General features: G+C 37.8%; 1 protein-coding gene across 10 annotated transcripts in view; it reads right to left on the reverse strand.

The window, feature by feature from the left end:
- EYA4 (EYA transcriptional coactivator and phosphatase 4) overlaps nucleotides 1-27,479 on the reverse strand; it is a 298,829-nt gene that overhangs the window by 98,390 nt on the left and 172,960 nt on the right. For all 10 annotated transcript variants that reach the window (XM_067702043.1, XM_067702044.1, XM_067702045.1 and 7 more), the window contains exon 3: nucleotides 27,179-27,228. In XM_067702043.1, the coding sequence (XP_067558144.1) occupies nucleotides 27,179-27,228 (50 nt within the window). The remainder of the gene's footprint in view (nucleotides 1-27,178; nucleotides 27,229-27,479) is intronic.

Genomic DNA, 27,479 nt, shown 5'->3' on the forward strand with positions numbered 1-27,479 from the left:
TAGCACATGGAACTATACTCAATATCTCGTAATAACCTATAATGGAAGAGAATGTAAAAAAATATATATATATATTCATATATATATATATGTATAACTGAATCATTTTGCTGTACACCTAAAACTAACGCATTGTAAATCAACTATATTTCAATTAAAAATTTTTAAGAATAAAGGGGCTGGGGGACCTCCCTTGTGGTCCAGTGGCTGAGACTCTGTGTTCCCAATGCAGGGGGCCTGGGTTTGATCCCTGGTCAGGGAACTAGATCTCACATGCTGTAACTAAGAATTTGCATGCCACAACTAAGGATCCCGCATGCTGCAATGAAGATTCCACATGCCACAACATACATACATACATACATCCATACATACATAAGTAAATATTAAAAAAAATAAAGGGGCTGGAAAAAAAATAAGTTCAAAGGCTAGTGGGGATGCAGACACATAAAACAGAAAATTACAATACAGTTTTCTAGGTTCTCTACAATAAGAGCAAACACACAATCTTTTGGTAATATACAAGAGGGATCCTTCACCAGACCTTGGAGGGAGCAGATCTGAGAAAGGTTTCTAGCAGAGGAAACCATACGCTATGTTCTAAAACCTAAACAGGAGCTGAGCTAAACCAGGGAGGGTAGGGCAATCAGCAAGAGTGGGAACCCACTTAAAAGCCCAGATATGGGAAGGAGCATGAAGGCAAGGAAAATAAAAGGGGCAAAGAAAGAGAGAAAGTAGTGGAGAGGTCAGTAGGCACTAGAGCATGAAGAGCCTTCCATGTCTGGCTAAGAAAAGTGGACTAATACTGCAGGCGATGGGGAGCCACCTATCGTTTAAGGAGGGAATAATTAAACTTGTATTTTGTATAAATCATTCTGCTTCATGTGGAAAGTAGATTGAAAGAGAAAACCAGATGCAGAGAAATTATTAGGAGACTGCTATTTAGGTGATAGATTATGGGTATGACCTAGAGCAGTAATAGTAGAGATCAGTAAAAGGCAATAGATTCTAGAAACTCTAGGGGGATAGATTTTATCATTGATCAACTATGCGGGGAAAGCACGAGAAAAGAATCAAGGGTGGATATGCAGATTTCTGTGATAGGGAAGGCACTATTCATTGAGATAGGAAGCAAAGAAAAAGGAGAACATTTGAAGACACATGAGTTCAATTTTGGACATGTTGAGATTAAAGTGCCCAAGGGACATGCAAGTAGAGACACCCAGCAGTTAACAGGGAGCTTGGAGGAGAGATCTGTGCTGGAAACAGATATGAGATTCATCAGCCTAAATATTTATCAGCCCTGCTTAAGGAAAAAGTCACCCAATAAACAGTGGTAAATGAGGAGATAAAGGGGTAGAATCTTGGGAAGCACCACTGCTTAAGGGATGGGCCACGAAAGAGGAACACAAAACAGACATCAGAAAAGAAAGAATGAAGAGATGGCAGGAAAGCTAGGAGGGTATGGTCTCAGGATAGTTAAAAAAAATTCATTGGATTAATACTAGAAGTTATTAGTAAACTCTGAAATTGTAGGGGACCCAGAACATATATGGGGAGAATTGGCCTTTGACAGCATAAGAGACAAAGAAAGATGAGATAAGATACAGAGAAGAGATAAGAGAGGAAGCAAAGGAAATTCCTGGCCTGCAGTTTTTAGTTTATCTGTGAAGTAGGAGGCAATATCTTCAAACTTGGGAAGATGAAGTGGAATAAGGTTAAGGAGAATGGAGAAAGTTTTGAATAAATACTACCAGAAATGAGAAAAGGAGTTGTTTGTGAGACAGAATAATTGCCAGGAAGGATTAAAATCCTAGTTGGAGAAAGGATGAATTGGTAGTTTTCTGGCATACTTGTAGTTATTCCCCAATATTTTGTGATTCCCTTCTACCTTTGTAATAAACAGGATTTAGTTATGGTCATGGCCACCCAACCATACTTCTGCATTTCACAACCTCTCTTATGCACACGTGGTTGCATTCTATCCAATAGGACTGAGTGTAAGAGATGTGTCATTTCCATTTGGGTTGATTTTCCCTATCCTTAGCCCTTTCAGCTGCTGTGAGATGTAAGAACTAGAACCACCACTTTGGACCCACCAAGGGAAGTCGAGTGAAGAGGAAACCAACCACCAGTTCTTGATCACCTACCAACCTCTGGAATGTTATGTGAGAAAGAACATCTATCTTGTTTAATTTGGGTGCTCCCAGATTTCTTTGTTAGTCTAACTAATACATAGGGTAAGTCTTAAACCACTCGGAAGCCATAAGTATATGAGCAGAGAGGGTGGACAGTTTTGATTCTGCTAAAGGGTATGATAAAGAGAAAAAGAGATAGGAAACTAAGACTCCAGGCAGGTGAGTCATTGAAAAGGTGAGCCATGAGATCTCAGACAGACAAGAAGTGATGATCATTCAGAGCTGACAGACTGGGTCAAGAGAATGGGTGCCTTAATGAGGTCTCACACATTAGGGTCACTTAACAGGAATCAATGGAGACTAAAGCAAACATAGAACCACACATAGCAATACAGATGAATTTTTTAAAGTACAAAGTTAAGCAAAAGAAGCCAGACACAAAAAAGTATATATAGCACATATATCATTCCACTAATACAAAGTAAAAAACAGGTAACATCAAACTATGATGTTAAAGGTAAGAAGGGAGGATTGTGGCTGGGAAGGGATCATGAGGTAGGCTGCTGGGAGCTGGCCGTGCTCCTTGTCTTCTTTGGTGCTGAATACATGGTGTGTCCAGTTCTACGAAAATTCACAAAACTGCACGTTTATGAATGTGCACGTTTCTGGGTATATATTACACTTCAAAAACTAAATTTTAAAACTACCCAACTGAGAAAAAACACATGCCTTTTTTATTTATCCAAATAGTAAAAGTTATAGTTAAAAAAAAAACAACACAGTAATTCTCATTGCTGGCAGGCATGAGACAAAAACTCTTATGCCTCCTGGTTAGACTTTCAAATGGCACAAGCTTGTGGAAAGCTATCTGGCAAGATGTTTCAAGAGCTTTAAAATATGCATGGCCCTTGACCTAGAATTCCATTTCTAGAAGTTCATTCTAAGAAAATTAGAAATATGAGGAGACTTACGCATAAATATATTCAATGAATTATTTATAAGAGGGGAAACTTTGAAAGGAACACAAATGTCCCCAAATGGGAAAATGATTACATAAACTCTTATATCCTGTGATGTGATAATTATGCAAATAATTTTCAATTACATGGTGAAATGATTATAATGTAGCGTTTTTAAAAATGCAAGACAGAAAAAGTGAATATACAGCATTACAATTCCCAATACACGTAAAAAATATGTACCGAAGTGTGGTTATCTCTGGGTAAAGTGATTTTGGTTTTCTTTTAATAAATTTTGTATTTCCTAGATTTTCCAAGAAGAGTTTACAATATTCTGATTACAGATTTAAAAATAATCATGCTGGTATTGCATTTTTATTTGCTTTTCTCATGGAGTTTCACATTTTTATAACAACACAAGTAACAACCGGGTTCTGTTCCATAAGAACTGTATTAACTATTTGACTCTGAGCTGCTTGAGGGCAGGGTGTATTTTATTCATTTTAACTTTCCTCCACAGTACTTTGGAAAACAGTCTATATGCTCAAAAAATACTGAATCAAACCCATATTAAGACCGCATCTGTTACCTTCTATTTATATGGTTGTACACTACAATTAAACAAACATCATGAAGCATTAAACCTTTCGTTGCTTGTATTCAAAAGTAAAAATAAAATACTTCCAACTGCACGATTTCTGGTTTAGCCACACACCCCACTGCCTTCTGATTAGGTTCAGGAGGGCAGAAGGTCCAGAATTGGTGTGGGTAGGGTACAGAGGAGCAGAAGATAGGACCAGGGCTCAACCCCGCCTCAAATGCTCCCACTAGAGCACCACTACTTTGATCTTCTAACTAACTCCCTTCCCCTTCCCCCAGGATTCGTGGCTGAAGGAGGTAAAACCCAGAAATGCCAAGGGTGAATTAACACCTGGGGGTAATCATTTAACTGGCCCAATGGGGAGCCAGAGCTCTGTTTGAAGTGGACTGCAGGGAGCCTCTGGAGGGGAGGAAAGCCAGGTCAACAGGAGAGACTGCCCCGGCCACAGGAGAGTAGGGAGCCTTCAAGGGGAAAGGGAAGACTCATGATTGATAGAAGAAATTAAGATCTCAGTTCAGTGAAAACCTACGGAGAACATTTTTTTTTTGTGTGTGTGTGTGTGTGGTACACGGGCCTCACACTGCTGTGGCCTCTCCCCTTGCAGAGCTCAGGCTCCGGACGCGCAGGCTCAGCGGCCACGGTTCACGCGCCCAGCCGCTCCACGGCATGTGGGATCTTCCCGGACCGGGGCACGAACCCGTGTCCCCTGCATCAGCAGGCGGACTCTCAACCACTGCACCACCGGGGAAGCGCCAGAGAACATTTTTTTGAAGGGTCTCCTTCACAGTCAAACTGTAATCTTTACTTTTGGAAGAAGTTGCTCATTTTTATACTAGGTGATAATTTTTTGAAAATTGATGACCTGAATATTAATTAACGAATGCCATTAATTAAGCTGGATTTACACCAACTTAATACTTTCTCAAAATGTGTTTTCTCTCTCTTCTAAGTCTTCAGACACTGCTGTTCACTGTAAAGTTTAGATCGAATTTGGAGGAAAAGCAGCATGTAATTTATATTTAAGAAACACCAATAACATTCTTATTTTTTAAAAATAGATTTTTACATGAGCATTTTACTCATATCACATTCCATAGGAAGCTTTCTAGGAGGCTAACTTTTCCATTCACTTAGGCAAGTTCTAGTATATATCACTATTATCTCATTAAATCAATGAAAGAGGTTCAATCAACAGATGTTGGTAGCACATAGGATGCTAAGGTCATGACCTGGCTTTACAAATATTAGTAAATTTGAAAGGTTAAACTTTTAATAGACATGCTTTGGTTGTAGCTGTATTTGAGGTGTTTCAAAAGTTTAATAGCCCTCTACTTCTTTTTTTTAAGTCCACTCAAACAATCCTGAAAGAAATGAATATAAATTTTAATGCTTTAATTTTGGTTGGGAGAGTAGATGTTTCCAAGTTATCTTGCCAATCCAGCCTCAAATGTCATCTCTGAAGAACCCAAGCCTTTTCTGTGTTCAACAGCAGCTAAGGACCCAGGACCTTAGGACCACTAACTCACCAACTACGTTTCACTTATAATGAAATCCAGATTGAAACAGGGGTTTTGCAAGATCAAAGTCTAGTTAGTGGAAGGTGAACTCTTTTTTCACTACTCAAAAAGGAACTGAAGTTGCTCTCCACTAAATATGACCACACATCTCCATGAGTTCCACCAAAAATTTAAAAAATAGCCTTAAACCATTTCACAGTTAAAGCCAATTTTAATTTTAAATCTCATAAAATTGAGAGCACACTCTACTCGGATGAATACCATGGACACACGTCACATCATAACGAACACTCACGGAGTATCCGGTATACACCAGGCACTGTCCTAAAAGCTTTGAGGGGTAATCTCATTTACCCCTCACAGAAGCATCTGAGGTTGGCACTGTCTGGATGGGGAAACTGAGGCACTAAGAGGCTAAGGAAGTTATCCAAGGCCTCACAACTAACAAGTGGTAAATCCAGGGTTCAGATTAAGTCAGTCTGGCTCCAGAGTCTACCTTCTCTACCATTATACTAGATTACTGTAAAAACAACTTTTTTTTTTTTTTCCTGCTGAGATTCATTCAATCTTATGCGTATATTCCAGAAATCAGACAAAGGTTTTTTTTTTTTTTTTTTAAACCTCTACACAAATCGTTCAGGAGGACAAGACTATGCAGACAGTCCATCTGCAATGTAACCACATGAAAGACTTCCGGGCAAAGTAGAGCCCATTAACTGAAGTGCGCATAGGGATCTGCCCGGGAGCCAGATGCCACCCTCGGAGGAGGGATCTCTTCCCTAGCTCACCATCCAGGACTTTAGCTGGGCAGTCACCAAGAAGAGATGAAGGCGGGATGGACTTTTCATCATGTAAAGCGTCCAAATGTAAAATGCGTCATGTCTTTTGTAAGAACCATTAAATCCTTAGTAATAACACTCTTTAGCAAAATCCAAACTGCTGCACCCACAGTAAAAGAAACTCTACGAAGGTATGCATTATAATTCTAGGAGTGTTTGCATAATTAAGTTAAAGCTCGTCCTAAGCCCCTTTTCATGTTGAGCTCTATAATATAGGTCAGTTTTTTTGTTTTTTGTTTTTCTGTTTTTTACCCCCTACTTTAAATCCTCCAAAGAATGCTAGAGAAAATCAGGCAACCAAAGCAAGCAGCTTTTGATTTTCTGGAACTCTACCATTTGGAAAATAGCCTTGAAGTGCATGATAGATAGTGGTCTAGGAATTTAAGAACTATGAGTTTGGTTTCAATAAGAAATACCTTTACAAGGAAGCTGAGAAATGGAAAACAGCAGCAATGCTTTTTTTTTTTTTTTCTTCTTTCCTGAAAAAGAAAATCAGTAACAAACATAGGAGCCCTAAGCTGGATTTGAATCTACGTAGAGTTCACTATTTGATTTACAAATTCCTACTAAGCTCAACTTAATTGAATTGAGGAGACTAAAATCACTGGAGCTAAGAAGATTTATTATTGCATTTTATCTGTGGCACAAGGGGTCTTCAGATTATTCAAGAGTCAGGGGAGCTGGCACCCTATGAACTGCCTCTGTTAAGCTGGCTGTAATGTGACGCCGCTGCGGGGGGAGAAAGCAGTCTTCCAGGGCAGGGAAGGAAGTAAGCAAGAACAAAAGTTCTGGTGATTTGGGAGAGTTTGATACTATAGGGTCTGTCTCCTTTCATCCCCATCCCCATTCCATCCCCATTCAACATCTAGTACAATCGTCTTCCAATTTAAGAAATACTAACAAATTCCCAAGATGAAACAGAATGATCTAAATAAACCTCTTACGATGAATCCTTCCTTCAATTAAAAAAATGCCTCGACTAAGTTATTTAATGATGTTGGTTGATAAAACCACGTGATTAACGCGATTGATAAAACTGAATTAGCATTTAAACCTTTAATTTAAACAGCTCAATTATAGAGTTTTAATTAACCCTTTCCCTAATAAAAAAGTGGTAACAAAGTTTTATTTTTCTTTCTAAGCTCAAACACACAGTGTATCATGCATTGTTCTGAGATTTTACACCTGTAGGCTAAAGTGAAATTTAAAAAATTGCATATATTTCATTTTAATTTTGATGGAAAAAATTCCAGAATTAAAAAAAATCATAGTAGCATCCTGGAAATTATATATTTGGTTATAACATAAAAACAGGTTTTAGGGCTTCCCTGGTGGCGCAGTGGTTGAGAGTCCGCCTGCCGATGCAGGGGATACGGGTTCGTGCCCCGGTCCGGGAGGATCCCACGTGCCGCGGAGCGGCTGGGCCTGTGAGCCATGGCCGCTGAGCCTGCGCGTCCGGAGCCTGCGCTCCGCAACGGGAGAGGCCACAACAGTGAGAGGCCCGCGTACCACAAAAAAAACAAAAAACAAAACAACAACAACAAAAAAACCAGGTTTTATAAAACTTGTTAATAGCTTTCAACTTGAAAACGTATACAGGCTATGCAATCTAACTGATATATATTGGTATTTAGCTGAGGACAACAGAGGATTTTGAAGACCAAGGTACTCAACGTCATGATAAATCTTAGCATATTTTTAATGAAGAGAACCCCAAAAATATATATACTCATTCAAAAAGCTTTCTGCCTCACCTCACCCCCCACCATATCACCTACCATTCTCTCATCTTCACTGCTCTCCAGCTGGCCCCAATGTCCCTAAAACACAACAAACATGCTCTACCCCAGGACCTTTGTACATGCTATTCTTGCTGCCTAGAACTCTTTTCCCAGATACGGCCCACACCATCATTGCCCCTGTCTGATGCTCTCACTGAGGCTTCATGCAATGCAAAATTATCACCCTCTGTCCCCACACATTCCCTCTTTTCTTTTCCAGCTTTGTTTTTCTCCAAAGCATTTATCGTCACCTAATACACTATTCTATTTTTTACATTAATCTTGCTTATTTTTTACCTTCCTCCAGTAGAATGTACATCCCAAAGAGGAAACTCTTGTCTGTTTTATACCCTGTTGGACCCCCACCTAAAGTAGTGCCTGGCACATTACTGGAATTCAATAAATATTTGTTGAATTAATGAACCAAGAGTATTTGTATTCCTTAGACAGGTATTAGAATATAAAATATTAAGAACAATTTTTTAATGAGACCTGTGGAAATTAGTAACCTCACTGTGACAAATGCAAGAAAAATAAGAAAAAGTTACTAGACAGCTTTGAGTTTTTCACAACAGTGCTTTCTACCACCAAGATAATCATTACTTTCATTCAGAACCATTAGTCTATAAGAAGCATATTCCATTCTGGTTTTTATTGGTAAAAAGACATTGCCAAAATGATGCTGATCCCTTCTTTCATTCACATATCCAGTAGATATTTTATGACACCCACTTCCACGTCCCAGCAGGTGGCTAAGTCCCTTGAATACAAATAAAAGGTATGGTCCCAACCAACCCAAAGACCAGTTAGGGTGGCAGGGCATCAGACAATATTCTAGAACAGTATTATAAGGCCATGGCTGTGGTGAGCATAGGAGATGGATGGGAAAAGCGCCTCAAACACATACACTGAGAAATGATTTTCAGAAAGTGGGTTCCTAAGTGAGAAAGAAAAAGTAAGAGTTATTTACAAGGAGAACGAAGGGAGTGTGTTCAAGCAGAAAGAACAGCACGTTGAAAGGCAGCTAAGAATGAGTGAACAAGTACTGTTAGGGAAGAGCCCGAAAATAGAATGTAATCATAGATGTTGAAACAAGTGAACAAGGAATTAGGGTCTCATTTCTCCCTCTTCACATGAAGAGCAAGGGGACTATACGCTGAATATAAGCAAACTGCTTTGAGGTGGCCGATGAAGCAGGGACACAGGTAGACCAGAAGTCCATCCCAAAACTAAATGAAAATGCTGTTACTCATAGATTTATATTACCAGATAATTAAATGCATAGAAAATTATTAGTCTCAAGTATTTTATATTAGGAAAAGCCTTTAGCAGTTAAGCCAGTAACTGGAAGAAGATGTTGAAGAAGAAGAAGATCACTACAAGATGGTGGGAGCTGGAAATATAGATGATTTTTATTTTATTTAGTATGACTGAATGTATTTCCAATCTAAAGGATCTACAATGTATTACATTTGTAATATGAAAAAATCAGTTCTGAATGTTTTAGGAAAAATATTGAACTAGGAACCACTACTTGTCAAACCCATTAAGAGTCTGTACTGTCTTTTCAGAAGGAGCTCAGTGACCGGGACAAACATAGGTCATCAATAAATACTGGTTAAATGGATGTAAATGAATTAATGGAATAAAGTTACTCATGGCTTCAGTAACTAGGGACCTTATCTGTTCTGCTTCATTACTGAATAATATCAGAATTAGGAAATAGACAATGTGCTTTATATTTTTAAATCTAATCTATCTCTTTTTGGCGACACTCACTTTGAATTTTAAAAAGTGAACAAAGGAAGTAGCCCAAAGAAGTCAAGAGTTTAAATTCCCAAGACATTTTTATTAAGAATATATGATAGGGAAAGATATCTACCTCCCAGTTCTGAAGTATTAGTTACGGGGCAGCTTCCTTTCTTTTATAAGACAGTATAAATTATGAATGTGCAAATAGAAGGTTATTATCACTAAGATTTGAAAAGATTATTTTAAGGAGATGAGTTCAATCATAACAAATAAATAGTTCTTGATATAAAGGAAAATCCTTGACGTTAAATGCAACCTTTCTTAATAAACACTTTCATCAAATTGTCATTTTAATATGGAACTAACATTGTACACTATACCACCCTGACTTAAACATATCAGAACAAAGTAGTATTCATTTTTCCACTTCAGTTAAAGAAGGCATTTTGGGGAAAATTGAAAGATTATTTATTTTATATCACTATATGCTCTATGAAACACTATTGTTTAGGCTAAGTCTTCAGGACTTAAAGCCTATGGAAAACATCAGTAAAGCAAGGCAGTTAGCTGTTTCATAGTTTTCATTCTCTATCAGGCCGATTTCTGTTTTTCTTTATAAACAAATTACGATGGTCTGAAAGGACTTTTTTTTTTTAACTTTTCTGCTTTCAGAATCCCAGAATCATACTTACCTTCAGGTACACTAAAAGCACACGAATTCTAATTTAGCAAAACACTTTTTCTCACTCTTTGGCCTGCACGATACTAATGCTTCCTTTTACGTAAACACATGCACACAATGGAAGTAACAGAAATAATAAAAAAGGCATTTGATGCTGTTCTAAGTGCTAAATTCATTACCTAATTTCATCCTCACAGGACCTCAGGAAGGAAGGCATTGTTATTATCCCCATGATAAAAGTGATGACGCAGAGTCATGAGAGGTTAAGAGAAGGGCTTCCCAGGTGGACTTGCAAATGCCAAGGAGCTGGGCTGCACCTCAGACTGTCTGTCTCCAGGGCCTATGCCCTTCACCACTGTACAATGCCATTTCTCAAATATTCAATAAGAATTATTTATTAGCATTGTCTTCTCAATTAAAGTAAGTATCAAATAATTCACCATTCTATAAACCATGCTCCTCCCTAATTCTTACTGGTCCTTCTTCCTTGTTACCCTCTCTCTTATTTCTCTACAAACATGAGATTTTATTATATTTTCAAATGGATTCATTCGATTATTCTTTTGGGCTTAAAGTCTAGTCTTTCTGGCTTCATACGTATGATCCTAATTATTATTGACAAGCTAATATATAAAGACCATACTTAGTGATGGCTCAGGATTTTCACACAAGGGATTAATAGGGAGCAACAGCTCGCACTGGTCAAACCTCAACAGCAACTTCATATTGCAGTGCTCCCTGAATCGCTAGACTAAACAGAGGCCAGCACACAATTCCTAATTACAGTCAGAAATTCTCACAGTGCTTCATCAAAATGAATTTGCTCAGGGAAAATTTGACTAAACTGTTCTAGTACACATTTCAACATCTGTGTTGCTAAGTAGTCTGAATTAAGCTTCTAGATACTTAACTACATTTTCACTTTGGAATGCTTTTTATAATGCTGTTTTATTTTATGAATGCTACCTTTTTAGAAATCTGACAGGGAATTAAAAGGGCAGGTATTGTATTTAGAGAGCTATTTACTAAATAATGAGCAGCTAATTAAATAATAAAGATAACACAGTAAGAGCCTGCCACTCTACAACTTAACAAAGGCACCAACGTACTTCTCCCTAATAAGGGGAAGTTTTAAGAGTTATCATTAGACCTCCTTCTGTGTTATTATGCTGTCTGTGGTAGGTGTGCATTCTGGATCCACAAAACTACAATGATAGAAACAAGATGTGTGTGTGTGTGTGTGTGTGTATACACATACACATATGTAAATCCCCCCTCCCAAGAATACTATACATATTTTTGAAAAAAAATATGTTTTGGCTGAAATTATCTAGACATCACTTGGAGCAGAAAGGTCAAGGAAGGTCCTCCCATACACAGTGGAGATGGCTGGTCATAACGGGGTGGTGGGCAACTCCCCAGCTCTCCTCTCTTTTCCTCTTAGTTCACTATGGTTACTGCTCAAAGGATAGAAAAAGCAGTACATTCTCCTGTGGCACTGCTGCTGTCTGTCATCTTTTCGCTGGGTCTGCTAAAATACTGTGTTTCTGGTATAAGAGAAAGTTATATAGAAAAAGACCCTCAATCCAAGGCTCCTTATTTCTAGGAAAGCTGAGTCCTGGATTCTGCCCCATTTAAAACAGGTCAAGTCATAAGTCCCCAGGGCCATCTGTGTACACATCTTTGGAAGATAACTACCTTTCACTGAGTGTTTACTATGTGTCATATATTAAACATGAAATCATCTAATTCAGACTTCATGAAAATAAAAGAGGAAGGCACCAGATTTCTGGGGTAAAAGAGGAGAGGAAACTTAAATGTTAGTAAGTAGGATGATGACACTTGAACTCAGATCTTTTTGTGTCTAAAGTCTATGCTTATTTGATACTATTTTTTAAGAAGAGTGATAGAACAAAGTAGAAACACTTGAGCTGTGCCCCTCAGTTTAATTCCAAAAGCAAAACTGCCCATATGAGTCATTTCAAACTCTTTTTCTACATTCTTACAAAGAGGTTAGAATTGATTAGAATGTATGCCAAGTGAGTGAGAAAAAGTGTACAGTTTAACATAAAAGGAGCAGATGCTAACTGAAGTTGGTTGGAAACCAAATCATAATTTAGAACACCTCAAAGGTATATAGAAAAATAACACTGTTAAAAGAGAAAGTAACCAATAATACTTTGTGTGCTATATTACTATCCTTGACTAAAGTGTGATACCTTTGAACGATGTCCAAGGGCAAAAATGCAAAGTCGATTTTCATGAATCTTGCTAAATAAAGTCCTTATATTGGTGCAGACTGTTTACACAAGGGGGCTTGCATGTAATTTTCTCACTTTTATCTGGATCGATTTTGGTAATGATGTTGTTTCGCACATAATACGTAGGTGTGTTTCATTTTTATATGAAACTTTTAAATAGAGAATATATAATCACAAAAAACCTAGAAATAAGTAGATAAATGCACTGCTATTCTGATGTGCAGATTCAGAAACGTAAAAAACTAAGCAATGCCAGAGAATGAGGCAAGGAATCCTTACGGATATTACAAAATTTGGAAACCCACGTTGCCATTTTTTCAGATCTAACTGCCTAATTGTTCCTTCCATCTATGTTTTTCCAGTAATTATACAAACCCCCTCTTTGTATTTTCTCTCATTTAATTTTGTTTAAACTGTGGCAGAACTTTATACACTGTCATTAAACAATTATCTTCCCATCAAAATTATTTTAAGAAACCTACTCTGGAAATCAAACGGGCATGTTGCCAATTTATCCATATAATGTGGAGAAAAAAAAGGCTGTGAACATTTTTAAAAGTCAGAAAACTACTTTTAAAGCCAGAAAAATAAAAAGTATTGTCATGTAATGGGAACTTCGTTTCATGTCACAGTATAAACTCCTGCCAGAATTCAATGCTATGTAACTACTTATATTTTGATTTTCAGCAGATGTAGTCAAAGTTGACAACATTCTTCTGTGAATCATTAGAAAATATTTTCACTGAAAACATATTCTTGATTTAAAACATAAGTGGTCTCATTTGATTTTTTTTTCTCAACAGCTTGTATCAACCTGTTTTTAACTCCCTAACTTTTGCCATCTTTCTACACTACACACGGACATCTTGATCTAGTGAACCAACCAGATAATGAATAATATTGAATACTGGTTTTTCACAGGAATCCTCTACTTGAAAGAGGGGGAAAATACACCAAAGTACTTGTTTAACAAAAGTAATTTCCTTCTGTCCCTAATGCTTCATTAGGAATAATTTATATTTGCTCCAAATTAAATGAAGAATAAATTTTAACATAAATACGCTTGGTCTGACACTGAAAAAAAAATTTGAGCATGTATAAATTATGCCCAGAAAATCCACTAGCAAAGCAAGCTGATTCCCTTCAGATTCTGACCTGGATTTAGCATGACCTGAGCTGGCACTCCTCTAAACAGAAGCCTGAAAGACTGCAGACCTTGGAAGGCACACATTTAGTCAGAAGATAAATAACCATGTAGTGACGCTATACCTTATTCTTATTTAATTAACTTTCATCCACATGCTTTATGATTAATCTGTAAACAAATCAATCGTCCCACATCACGTACCAAATGTATCAGCTATAATAACCCTGTGCAGGTTTCTTGTTTATATACACATTTTACAAGTTAACAGTTGGGGGGCAAGATTTTACTAAACACAATTTTAACCTGCAAATTGGCCTCTTTTCAGAGAAGTCATTCCAGGACTTTCTTTGGGAAACCGCCCTCCCATTCTGCAGTATGGACAATTTACCCAAGAAAATGTCCACAGTTTCATCGAAATTTTGGACTGTGCTAAAACCAAAGTTTTCAAATAAACCTATAGCATGCATGCAAAAAGAGCAATTTTAGGAGAGAACTTTGAAATAAGAAACACATGTCAGACTCAGAAGTTTAACTCTTACTACTGACGATATCGACAGAAAAGCCTGCTGGGTAAAAGTAACATGAAAATATGAAGAAAAAAAAAATAGCAGTTGGATAAATCTGACTCCTTAAATAAGAAGAAATGGAAACCTGCCCTGATAGTCATTCAGTTAGTGAGAGTTCAACCAACTGATATGCAGCTTCACTTTGGAGGTGAAAATTCAATTTAATGAAAGTCTATGCATAAAATTCCTCCCTGTAAAAAAGAGGTAACATTATTTAAAAAGTAAAAAACTCAAAATATTTCAAATAAACTAGTTTAAACAACCCCCTTGCCCTTCCCAAGACACATAGAATCAATTCACATGGTTTGTAAAACCAGTTTGGTTACTCTCGGGAATTGCAGGGATGGAAAACAAGCATTCCTTTGCTATTCATCGGATTCTTGACCTGAAGATAAGCCTCCGTTTTGCCTGTCTTCTCTTTTTCCCAATTTTATTTAGCAGCCACTCAACTGCTTTAATTAAAAAGGACTCTCAATGCATGACCATAGGGGAAAGGATGCACAAAAGAATGCAATGTAAAGAATGTGGGAGTATATTGCACATGCAAGTAAGATAAATTAATTCCAAAGACTTTCCAATCCCTTTTTAGAGCACTCATACATGAGAAACCAAGGAGAGGTTATCAATACTTATAAGCCAACTATTCCTAATATTCCTCAAAGATCACTAATTTCCCTTGAATGAAGAAAAACATTTCCATAAAGTAAAATGAAATTTTATAAAAATTCATATGCCCTAATACCAAGAATTTGTCAGGAGAAATTCAATAGATTGGAAATGGAACGGAAAGAGTAAAAGGCACTGAACATACAGACATTTGGAAAATAATTCTGAAACCTTACATTGCTCTTTCCCGTTGTCAGGAAAAGGCCTTGAATTCCGACTCTGGAGCTTACTGACTGTCTAAGTAGCACCTACAGTCAAATGATGTTATTGGGACACCGACCTTCCGTTTTTTTGCTAAGTTATTGATGAGCCGTGTTTTGTTGTCTGTACTCTCACTGGATGCCCTTGTTCCAATGTCAAGTGTCTGTGAGAGCCACAGCTGGGGTTAACTGTCAGGGGCTATAGAAGAGAAGAGAGCGCTTTTTCCAACAAAGTGGAGTGACTCATTTGGGCTTCTGGAAGCCTCGCTTCCCTAGCATCGTTTTCTAAACATTGTATTTCTCAAATCTTTAAAAACACCTCCAGGAGACACATATGAATTTTTTAAGATACACAGTAGCCTCCTCTGATTGCAATCAGCCATCTATTGGGTACTTGGGGAGCGTGGGAAAACACACCAGGGAGTTTGGGGTTCTCACAGTGACGGGGCTGCTACTGAGATTTGGAAGAAGCCAGGTTCCGACGGTCCAGCAATGTGCTGGACAGTCCTGCATAGCAAAGAATCGACTCTTAAAATCCCCTTTGGAGAAACACTGGTGGGTAATCCACACAGTGGGTCATCTAGTCATGTACACACACACCTCATTTTTTCTCTCCACCATGGTTATCAGCATTGCTTCTCTTTTTTTTTTTTTTTTTTTTTTTTTGCGGCACGCGGGCCTCTCACTGCTGTGGCCTCTCCCGTTGCGGAGCACAGGCTCCGGATGCGCAGGCTCAGCGGCCATGGCTCACGGGCCCAGCCGCTCCGCGGCATGTGGGATCTTCCCGGACCGGGGCACGAACCCGTGTCCCCTGCATCGGCAGGCGGACTCTCAACCACTGCACCACCAGGGAAGCCCAGCATTGCTTCTCTTTTTGAAAGAAACAACAATACATAATGAGAAACTTACAACAGTAACTACCCCAAGAGCGCCTCTGCAACGTTATGATTGAGACTATGTAAAAATCCATGTCTGAGCGACAGCAGCCGGTTTTGTTTCCTGCTGGATGCCAGGCATGGTGCTCCCACAGCAGCTGCTGCTGGAGGGTATGCTGCTCCCTTGGCATTTTGCCAAACCACATTAGTCATCTTTTTCCCAGGCATGATACGTAACATCCCCATTAGTTGGGACTCTGGATCTTCCATCAGAAGAATAGTAGAAAATGAAAAAATGGGTAACACGGGGGAGGATAAATAATACAGGATTATATCACGTCATGTAATAAGACTGGGTGTGTTCTTGAAAAGATGGTATTATTCTTGAGAAGCATGGAATTTCTACAAATTAATCACATGACAGAATGCAACAGACAAGCTCCTATTTAAGTCAAGCCTATAGAACAGAACCATCATTTCCTATGTGGTCTTTTGTTTCAAGCAGCATTTTCACACAGTGTTACTTTAAAGATAAAAGTGCAATGTCCCATGATAAAAGTCACCCCTAAGACAGGAAAGAGAAGACGACACAGAGGAAGGGGAAGAAAGAGAGAAGGAGGGAGGGATGGAGAAAGAGATTGATTGTCACATTTTCTATCTCAAAAAGTTTGGTAAGGGCATGATGATCTGAATTAGAGTGATCATACTATTTATCAGGCAAACTGGGATTTTTTTTGAAAGTCAAGTGTCTCTAACCAGAGGGGACACTGGGACAGCCGAAGGAAACTGGGATTGTACTTGGGCAAGCTGGGATGTAGAGTCGCCCTCCTTGCTACAGCAAACAGAGGCCTCTCTTGGATTTGCCCTTGTTTACAAATGACATTTAAGCCTTATCAGCTATAATGCAGCATATCATGGTGAGAATAGTGTAAAGGCATGAAGAATTTCTCACCAAAAAAGAAACAAAAAAGTAAAAACTGACTGCTCATTCATTCATTCATTCATATAATAAATGTTTACTGGTTTCCTACTATGCGGCAGGTACTGTGCTAGGTACCAGAACTGGACTGAAAAAGAAAATCTCTAAATAATCCAGACACTTGAGTTGCTCCTGTTAGTGGAAAAAAGGAATAATTTTACAAAATCTCAGCTATCAGGAACCTTCAAAGAATACTCGTTAGGGTTTAGTCAAAATTCTCGCTGTCGCTAAGATGTACACCACTTTAAGCAATAGCACATTTAAAAGGAAATCACTTTATATAGAAATAATTCTAAAATGTGTTATGATGATAAGCACAATTTAACTTTCACTTGTAGAATCAAGGTGATCAACACTAATGAGAATCAGTACACTGTACTAAGGGCTGCCCTCAGGGGTTCCTAAAGCATACGGGGCTTCTAGCATTAATAACCAAACATCCCACATGATTAAGCATTTTGCTTTCTTACATTTATGTTTCATTATTTTCCTGTCTCTTTTTATTGTTACACTGTCACTTATCGATACCATCACTGTGCGTACTTGTAATAAGAGCCGTCGTTTAAATTCATCTAATATGTAGCAGATACGTCTCTAAGTGTTTTCCCTATATTGCTTCATTTAGTCTTTAAAATAACCCCATGGGAGAATACGGTATTAATCCCATTTTTCAGGTGAGGATATGCGAGGCACAGAGAAGTAAAGTAGCTTGCAACAAGGCCAAACAGCTGGAATCTGAACTCAGGCAGTCTACCACATTCGCCTATTATGCCGTGTAAGCATGCTCACATCCACTTTATTACGGTATGAGCTCGAAAATTAGAGATATACATAAGGTAAGAGAACATACGCTCCAAGACAGCATCAGAGAGAAGCAAACATGTGATTTTGGGGGAATCGACTCTATGACACCTAGATTTGTCATCAGGCTTTTTTCTCTCTCTTTAGTTCACAGATATGCCCGCATGTGTCAAGTCTGCTGGATAACTGAGTTTGCCAAGTTTGCTGAGCCTTGGAAATTAATTACAGTTACAACAAAAACATTTTATAGCATAAACTTATTTATGTTTATCTGAGGTTGGATAGTTTCCCATTAGAAATTTAGTTTTTTAGGAAAAACAGAGTTTAATTTTGGTTACATGAATTTTAAGAAAATAGAGACAGTTATCTGGCACAGTAAGCATGCCAGAAAGACATCAAGTATCAGGTGATAGAAATTCATAAACTCATGAACAAAGAATCCATTCATCCCTTGGCTTATTGAAAAGCAAATGAGAACATTGTGTAGGTTGCTAAGACAACTGAGATGTGATGATTAAATGTGAGATAATGGCAGAACCCCTGCACCTTCACGAATCGAATGTTTAGAATCTTTACTAAGCCCTCATCTATATTTACAGCTGAAACTTTAAGAACATTACTTAAAAAAAAAGAAACAAACAAAACAGGCTTCAGGCTTTCGAGCTCTGCTGATGAAGACGCTTGAAGCCTCCTGATCAGGAGAGAGCCCTCCCTGGTCTTGGAGAATGTGTGTGGTGTGGCAAAGAGAGGTGTTCCTGGCTGTGGATCAGTCCCATCTGGTAGCAGTGATGGATGAGATGCCTGCCAGAGACTACTACCAATGAGTCAAGAACAAATATTTGCAACTGATGTATTTAAATTCCAAGTAAATATTTTCAAAATATGGGAAAGACTAGAAGTAGTAGCTTTTTTTAGAATGCCGCTATTTCAAATTTGAAACTCTGGGCTCTCTCCATTTTGGCCACACTGTTCTCCCCGCTGTTGCTTGAACATGCCAGGCAGGCGTCCACTGAAGGGCCTGTGCATCGCTCAATCTGAACTGAATGCACCTCCCCCAGCCTTCTTGACTTACTCTCTCATTTCCTTCAAGGCTTTACTTAAATATCATCTGATTTAAAATCACAATCTACTCTCCCCAATACTCCTGATCTTCCCTTTTATCCCTAGAATTGATCACTTTCTAACATACTCCACGATTACGTATGCTCCTATTTTGTTCACTGAAGTATCTCAAGCTTTCAGACCAGTGCCTGACACATGGCTGATACACAATAAACGGTAACTTTAAGGGCAAGAATAAATGTTCCTATAATTGAACTGCTGAAAAGAAAACTAAGCTCCTCCAGTTTGCTCTCATGTTAAGTCGGCCCCACATAAAATGGGACCCCCAATGTTTCTACTCACATTGAATAACAATTTTAATTATTACTGTGATGCAAAGTAGAGTCTTATCTTAGCTCCTCTGATCCTCTGGATAAAAATCACTAAACAAATGCTACTTTATGTGATGTGTTACTCTGACCAAATTAATTCAAAGCAGCTAAGAGTCTCCGGAAAGACTGTTTTAGATCATTAACCATAAAGACTTCAGAGGAACTCAGTTTAGTACAGAAGAGGCTGACCAGGAACATAGCCATTCTCTGGAATTCATCACTAATACATGTGAGGAAATCAGGAGTTTTCTTATTTTTGGAGGATAATGCAGGTTGTCAGAAAGAAGAATCCAGGTCCTTCCACTGCCACTATGCCGATTTCAAGCCAAATCCATTATTTCACATTCTTAAGACACACAAAAAAATAAATACATGATGTAGAAAAATTAGAAAATATGTTTAAACCATGAAATAAATGGTGTATAAGATCGTCTCCAAAATATAACCACAATTTGCTAAATGTCTCTCAGGCCTTTTAAGTAAGTCTCACTGTTGGTTTCCTTGCCTCCATGGCACCTGTGCCATGGCTGATCTGTCATCGCAAGTACAATTTTAATAATATTATTATCTGATTAGAAATTCAGTGGTGACCTCCTAATACCTGAAAGAGAGGTGGCCAAAATTTCAAGTTTGGACAACAAGTGATTGACGGCTGATTGTATTTCTTTAGGTAGGTCTGAGAACTGGTTTCAAAAGAGAGAAAAGTCCAGAACTAGATACTCATTTTGGCAAATTTACCTTCAGAAAAGTAAATAATTTAAACTGCAGTATGAAGAACATTCATCAATTATCTAACAACTGGATTAACCACAGGAAATGGAGAAAACAATTTCTATTTGGATTGGTTTTTGAGAGCAGAAAAGGAGATTGGGTTCATTGAATAGTAACTGGTCAGTTTGAGGATGGGGACAGGAAGGTCAAAAATTGGTAGAAGGGTTTACAAAAAGAGGTGAATGCAGCTCCTCTTACTTGGAAGTCTGGCTGCCACTCCACTTAATGCTCTCGCAAGAGATCTCTACTTTGCAGATCATAGTTTGTAGACACCTGACCTAAAATCGAGCTCCAAATCTCCATACTAGTGAAACAGATAACCAGTGAGTTATATATAATCAGGGAAGGAGCGAGTGATATATGCTGGATTACATCAAATGAAGGGCTTGGGGAAGGGGTGTTGGATGAAATAGGTGTGTTGTATGCTCTGGGTGGGGAAAAGGTAGAAAGTAGACGGCACCTGATGGGTTAGCTGCTAAGCATCACTTTTCTTGGAATTTGTTCTCACCACTGATACATGTGTTCCTAAAGGTGCCTCCTGAAAGCCACTCTGATACCATTCCCTTCCATGGAAATCTGGAACTGAGATAAAGAGAAAGAGAGAGATCCTCTTATCTTGGTGTCTGAAGAGGTAAAGATTACAAAATCGGAGCAGTGTCACATGGATATTTTCCTCCTATTGTGGGTCCTGCAGAAAAGATAAGACTGAGCAGCCAGCCAACCATCATAAAGAGAGATAAAGACACTGAAGCAGCCAAGCAGTGAGGACACAGGTGGGTAACAGATGAACAGGAAATCCAAGCCAACCACAATCTATGCGAATTTACCTATTTTCCAATCTCATCGACTATTTCTCCATACGAATCAAACGAGACTACTCACCAACCATCCATAAAAGCTACCTTTCAATTTCAGTTTCTAGTCCTTTTTCCCCCCTTAACCCCACTGTGGGTTCTCTTTCTCCCATTTCTTCAAATCTTATCTCTCCTTTGATACCCAGCTGTAGCCCTAAAACTTCCATGCAACTCTTCCTAACCACTCTGGCCCACCGTGTTCAGAATTCAGGCTACACTCTGGTGTATCATTCTTGACTGTTCCTCAGTGAAATGAGCTCATCTGTAGAACTAGCAGGGAAGTACTCTCCTAAACAGATGCTCTCAGCTAACGAACTACACAGTACACAAATATCGTATTTCACTCTAATGTCTATGTAGGTAATGGTGGCAGGAAAAGGGGATGAAAATCAAGGTACCTGTGTGACTGGTATATTTTTTTTCTGGAATTTACTTTCTAGGGACCATGTTAAATTCAAGAACTCTTCTGTCAGTCTAGAGCTAAAGGAAGAAAATGAAATGGGACTCAATGAACATCTAACACACCCGAATAAGGGCAATAAGAAAGTGGATAACAGGTAGCCCAAGTAATCCTTGACCTCTTATGGACAGCAATTAGACATGAATAGTACATGTCCTTATTTTTACCTCTTGCGCACACTTCCACTTTTAAAGTTATTTGTTCATGCTTCCGTGTATACTCTAATGTCTACTAAATACTGTGTGTCTAATAACGAACGATCCCATATGGAAAGTGTATCATTTAAGAAAGGCTCGTCCCACAACCCGGCAGACTAGAAAGGCAAGGTCTATATCCAAGGAAGCCATAGGGGATTTGTTGTATTAGTTCAGAGGTTAGGTGACAAGAGCCTGAACTTCCATAGTGGCAGTGGGAAGGGGCAGGATAGAGAGATTCAAAACACAACAGAGGAAAATTAAATACAATTTGATGACCAACGGGATTTGGGAAAGGAAAGAGAGAAATAAGTGAAGGATTATTCTGAAGTTCTGAGGCAGGACAACTGAGAGAATTATCACTGGAAAGAAAAGATCCTGGGGGATGGAAAGTAATCATTCTATACAAAGGGAGTTTGAGATGGCTGAGAAAAATCCCTAATAAAATTACATTAGGACTTTGTGGTTACAAGAGAAGTTCCAGGAGAGACTGCAAGCTGGATTTTTGTATTTGGAAGTTATTCATTCACTTAACGGGTATATACTGAGGACCTGCTTTGTGCCAGGCCCTGTGCTATATCCTAATGTTACAATGGGGAACAAAAGAAAGCAGAGATGATCCCTCACTCTGTGGAGCTTATAGTGTAGTGCATGAGTCAGGCATTAATTAAACGAGGCAACCGTGAAGGAGAAGGCCGTGAGGCCCTGATGACGGTGGGACCAGAAGCAGCAAAGGCTGCTCTGAGGAAGATGTACTGAGCAGAGATCTGAAGGATGAGTTGAAATTCAGCAGGTGAGCAAAGCTGGGAGGGGGAGGGTAGTGCAAGAGGGGAAGGAGCAGTCCAGCCCCTGTGGAGGGAGGAGCATGACATCTGTAAATGCAGATCTTCCTACAGGGGAAGGCTGATTGACACTGAGGCTAGAGTAATAGGAAGTGGCCAGAGCATTCTAGACATGGTGGGCTACGTCAAGAGTTGTGAACAGAGATTATATGTGAAAAAAAAAAAAATGAAATGGAAGGAAAGCTAAAAATGATCAAGAATAAAATCTCGGGATCTGAAGATAGTCAATGATGTATTACTAAGTCAAAGAAATGGTTAAATAATTCCATGGACTATACAGTTAGGTTGTGTTACTGAAAGAATCTAAGTTTATTGGAACTACATCTTGACATTTTCAGGTTTGAGGAAATGCAACCTGGTATTAATAATTTCTGATGCTTCTTGGAGACAGAATTTTGGGCTAAATGGACCTCTAATTTGACACAGTGAAATACAATGTGTGTTTTCACCAAGGGGCCCTCAGCTTTCACTGCTATGAAAACAATATAGCATTTAATTTTTTGACAGGCAATTATATACAGATAAACATTTCAGGCTTCTGGAATTATTGCAATAATTATTTTGCTAGAAAATAATCATGTATAACTTAATACTTTAAATATAACACTGTCATATCATAACTATTTACATAAGATGAATTAGTTGCATTTTTAAGCTTTTACACATAAACATTGAATAGATAAACTTCCTGAAGCTCACTTAAATATTATGATATTAAACTGAGATTAATTCCAATGCTTCCTTAAAAGCTGCAGGTTTGTTCTGTCTTTCTCTTGATGGTTGCAGTTAGTATAGACTAGGGCACCCTCATCATTACCCACAGAATCTTTTTTATTCTCCATGTGCAAAAACTATCATCTTAGCTCGTATGTACCATAAGTACTTCCTATATATATACTTTCATATTCTCCTTTAGATCTCTTTACTGTAATCTTCTGGCAATACTGTAGCCACAATGAGACAGAGCAATAATAGGAAAAGAACTGGTATAATTCCCAGAAGTCACTTCATAGCTCAATTTCACCAAAATTTTTATTTCCATTTACTTCTTAATTAACAGAACAAGTATATAACAAAACTGGCTGATTTGAGTTTTATCTCCTTTCTAAGTTCTTGATCTCTTCTTGGTGAAAATGCTCTACTAGTTAGTGGCCCAAAAAGGGAAAAATAAAGAGAAACAGAAGTTTACCAGAGAAATCATTCGGGTATTATGGGGACTATTTTAACATAGAGGCACTCTAAGATATTTGCCAAGAATGCAATTAAAGAATTAGATAAATTATTTCCTCACCTCATAAATGAAAAGTAGAAGAGTTAAAAAAAAAAAAAGGGAGACTCATAGAAACTTCTAATTTCACTCCAGGAGATATCTATTATTTTAAATTTTAAAAAAACCATGTATTTTCAGGGATGGCACATGTTAGACACAAATCTACACAAATAAAGTCACCATGAATATAGAAAAAAATCAACATAAAAATGATAATTCAGATTTTGTTTTAAGATGGTCTGTCTAGTAATAGACTTAATTTTAGGGAAAGGTAAAGCATGAGAAATATAAACTTTAGTTTTCTCATGTACCCATTTGAAGGTTAACGTAGGTTTTAGGAACAAAGGCCAACAACACTACATTCTCAACATGGTTACGACACAGAGGAAAGTAAAACAACAAAAAAAGTACATTTAAGGAATGTCAGTTTTTCCATGAAGCACATTCTATCCCTTTCCATATGACATCCAGTTCAATACAGTCTTATGAAACTGAGAGAATACTGTCCCTAACGTCTGACTTTCAGTATATACACATAATATTATTTCTAAGAAGACATTTTACCTTCCTTATATTGTATGGGTTTGTAAATTCTCTTTTTTCTAATCTACCAGTCACATCTGCGGGCCAAGCATCTCTTTCCAAAAGAGGAATTAAGGCCAAGCAAGACAAAGAATTTGCTGATACACATGTCACTCCAAAAATTTCCCTGGCAAAGTTTCCACGCCCAATTTAATTACTTCCCTACTGTAAAAACACTTTCCATCTGCATTTATTCTAATCTTTTCAAATCCAAAACCAACATACTATAAAGCTAGCTAAATAAATGAATGATATTAGCTTTAGGTTCCAAGTGAGGGAGCATTTTATAAGGCAGTGGGTCTCCAGCTCCCATGCATTTTATGCTGATACCTTATTTCATTTTGAGCTCAGTTCTTTACTATAGATTTGTTTAGAATAGAATTACCTAGCCCCAGGCCTTAACTCTCTTTCTCTCTCTCCCCACCCCCCCCCACACATATAAACACACACAGAGGGGAGGGAAGGAGGGAGGCATGGGGGAGAGAGAGAGAATATATGAATATTTGTGGTTCTTAATGAGCAAAAAAGAATGTATCCATACATGTATATGCTAAAGGAATGCTGTCCATTATCTATAATAAAGGCATCTTCATGTTTTTTCTGATTGTTTATAAAAACTGAACCTCAGTACATGCATATAATAATTATTAATTTTGGCATCCCTTGATTCGTTGACTATTCAGTAAGTTATTGTATCCTTTTTGTGTAAGATGTTCTATAGCGTATCTTTATTCTCTTCTTGGTGTTCCATCACTGCACTGACTTAATGCCATTTTGCCACTCCCAGACCTAATATCTGTGAATAAATAGAGAATCCAAGAATATCCACCTCTTTTTGTTATTGACACTATGAGGGTGTGGAGGTTGTCATTTGCACCATAAGTTAGGAGGAGGGACCAGACACTATCAAAATGTCTGGGCAACACTGAATCAATAAATGATTCTAAGTTTTCTTGAAGGCCTTTCCATTTCGGGTTTTTATAAACAAGGGTGCTTTATGCGTTTGTTTGTTTGTTTGTTTTTTTGTGGTACGCGGGCCTCTCACTGTTGTGGCCTCTCCCGTTGCAGAGCACAGGCTCCGGACGCACAGGCTCAGCGGCCATGGCCCACGGGCCCAGCCACTCCGCGGCATGCGGGATCCTCCCGGACCGGGGCACGAACCCGTGTCCCCTGCATCGGCAGGCGGACTCTCAACCACTGCGCCACCAGGGAAGCCCCTATGTGTTTGTTTTTTATATCACAAAGCTTTAGAATCCTTAGAAATTGATTTACCTAATTTTACCCATATATTGCAGATTAGGAAACTTTTAGAAGCAGCTAATCCATGGCAACCAACTAGTAGTTTCCAAGAGGTCAAGACACTTTTCAATTAGTTTCTATTATATAATAATAATAATATATAACAAAATATATTTAAAACAATCTTTTAAAAACAACTGTTATTGATCTTAAAAATAAAATGGCACTTTTAAGGCCATATGGGTTGGGATTTGCTAGATAAATGAGAATGATCTAATTCCAGGTTTAAATACATTGAGATCTGAATTCTCTCTTTCTTTTCTAACTTACTGATATAAACTGAAAACACTGAATCACTTTGGTGCATTTCTGCTTGTTTAAAATTTGTTCAAGCACTAACACTACCTGTCCAAAAATCCCGAGCGGCCTAAAGCGTAAAACATTTTGATATACAATATTAATAAAAAGAATATAATTATATGTTCTGTTTTCCCTACTAACCCTCAAGACCAGCTACTTGCAAAGATTATCTAATTAGTTAAACTATAAGTCATAGGTGGGTTTCTCACAGAAGTCAGCAAAATGGTCAGGAAGGAAATGTCCACAAGGACTAGAGCTTGAGTCTGCCCTCTCCATGCATCCTGGAATTCCTTTGCTTTGTCGGAAAAATTTAATGGTTCATCCATTGCCTAAAGCTCCAATAAGTTAAAAGTATTTGGTTCTATTTTGATGTCTAATCGTAAAAGACAAAGATCATATGTCAAAAATCCTATATCATATTATATACTTTTGATGATCCAAAAAAAAGACCACACGCAATCATTTCACTATAATATATCTAGGAATTAATTATAAGAATATCATATTACATAAAACAAAGGAAGATTTACTCAAACTGTGAATGGACTGTATATAATATATACTTGCTTTCCAAAAGGAAAATATGGTGGTCATTAACATTTTACCTAGCTCTGTATTGTTTTACTATATCAAGAGAATCACTACATACATCATAAGCTGGAGCAAGTAGGACAAAATAAACTAACACCCATCTCACCGTTAAACAAATTTCTTAATGCAAGAAGTTAAATTATATCATTTACATCATATGAAGGATATGCGTTTACTATTGTTATGATATTTAAAATACTTTTACTTACCCATTTAAAATTTTGAAATAAAAACAATGAAACCGTATAGACCTAAAAATGTCTGTTAGGCATCTGGTCCAACCACAAACAACTAAATGGGGCTAACTCCTGTATGTAGTGGCCTGACCACTTTAATTCATCATTTCTTCAAGCTCTATATGACCATAAAGAGAATGCCAAGTTAATTTTTATCTTTTCTCTTTGATGGCATTCTCAAAATCTAGCAATGTTTGATTGAAAAAAAAAAGGTAGATTTTTGGTAAACACAGATTTAAGAGGCATTCAGTTTCTGGCAAAATTTCAAATGTGAATATGTTATAAGAAGAGATTAGAAAGAAAAATGAGGGTGAACTTAAAATAATGAATGCTAAGGGAATATATTTTCAAGTGTTCCTAGAGATGTTCCCACTATTGTTCTTTAAAGTTGACTTCAATCAGTGCCCTTTTTATTAATATTATGATTAATGGCATCCTAGCCAGTCTAATGTGTAATTTCCATACAGATAAGTTCTTAAACTCAATGTTTTAAAACACAGTTGTATCTGGAGTCTAATGTCTTATTAGTTCTCAAAAATTGCAATTTTTCTTAGTGAAGTATTGGCCTCTATTTTACTGTACCTGGAATTCTGGGGTTCTGGAACATCTGATTCTGTGCACGTTTTCTTTACCTGTAAGAAAAGAGTACTAGTTAGTCTCATATGAAAATACAACTTCCTCATTCAGGTTCACACACTTGTTAAACTTAAAGTGGCTACAGCTCTGCTCACCAAGATCTCTATAAGATACTCCCCACATTTTACAGCGGTAGCATGCAGTATTGAATAGTGTATTTCACTATTATCCTATGAACAGCTGTCAAAGGCACTTCCCTAGACTCCATTAGTATGTAAAATGTTCAGCTAAAATAGCTTGGGACTAG

This window comes from Pseudorca crassidens, chromosome 13 (assembly GCF_039906515.1).
Source record: "Pseudorca crassidens isolate mPseCra1 chromosome 13, mPseCra1.hap1, whole genome shotgun sequence".
NCBI classification, from domain to species: domain Eukaryota; kingdom Metazoa; phylum Chordata; class Mammalia; order Artiodactyla; family Delphinidae; genus Pseudorca; species Pseudorca crassidens.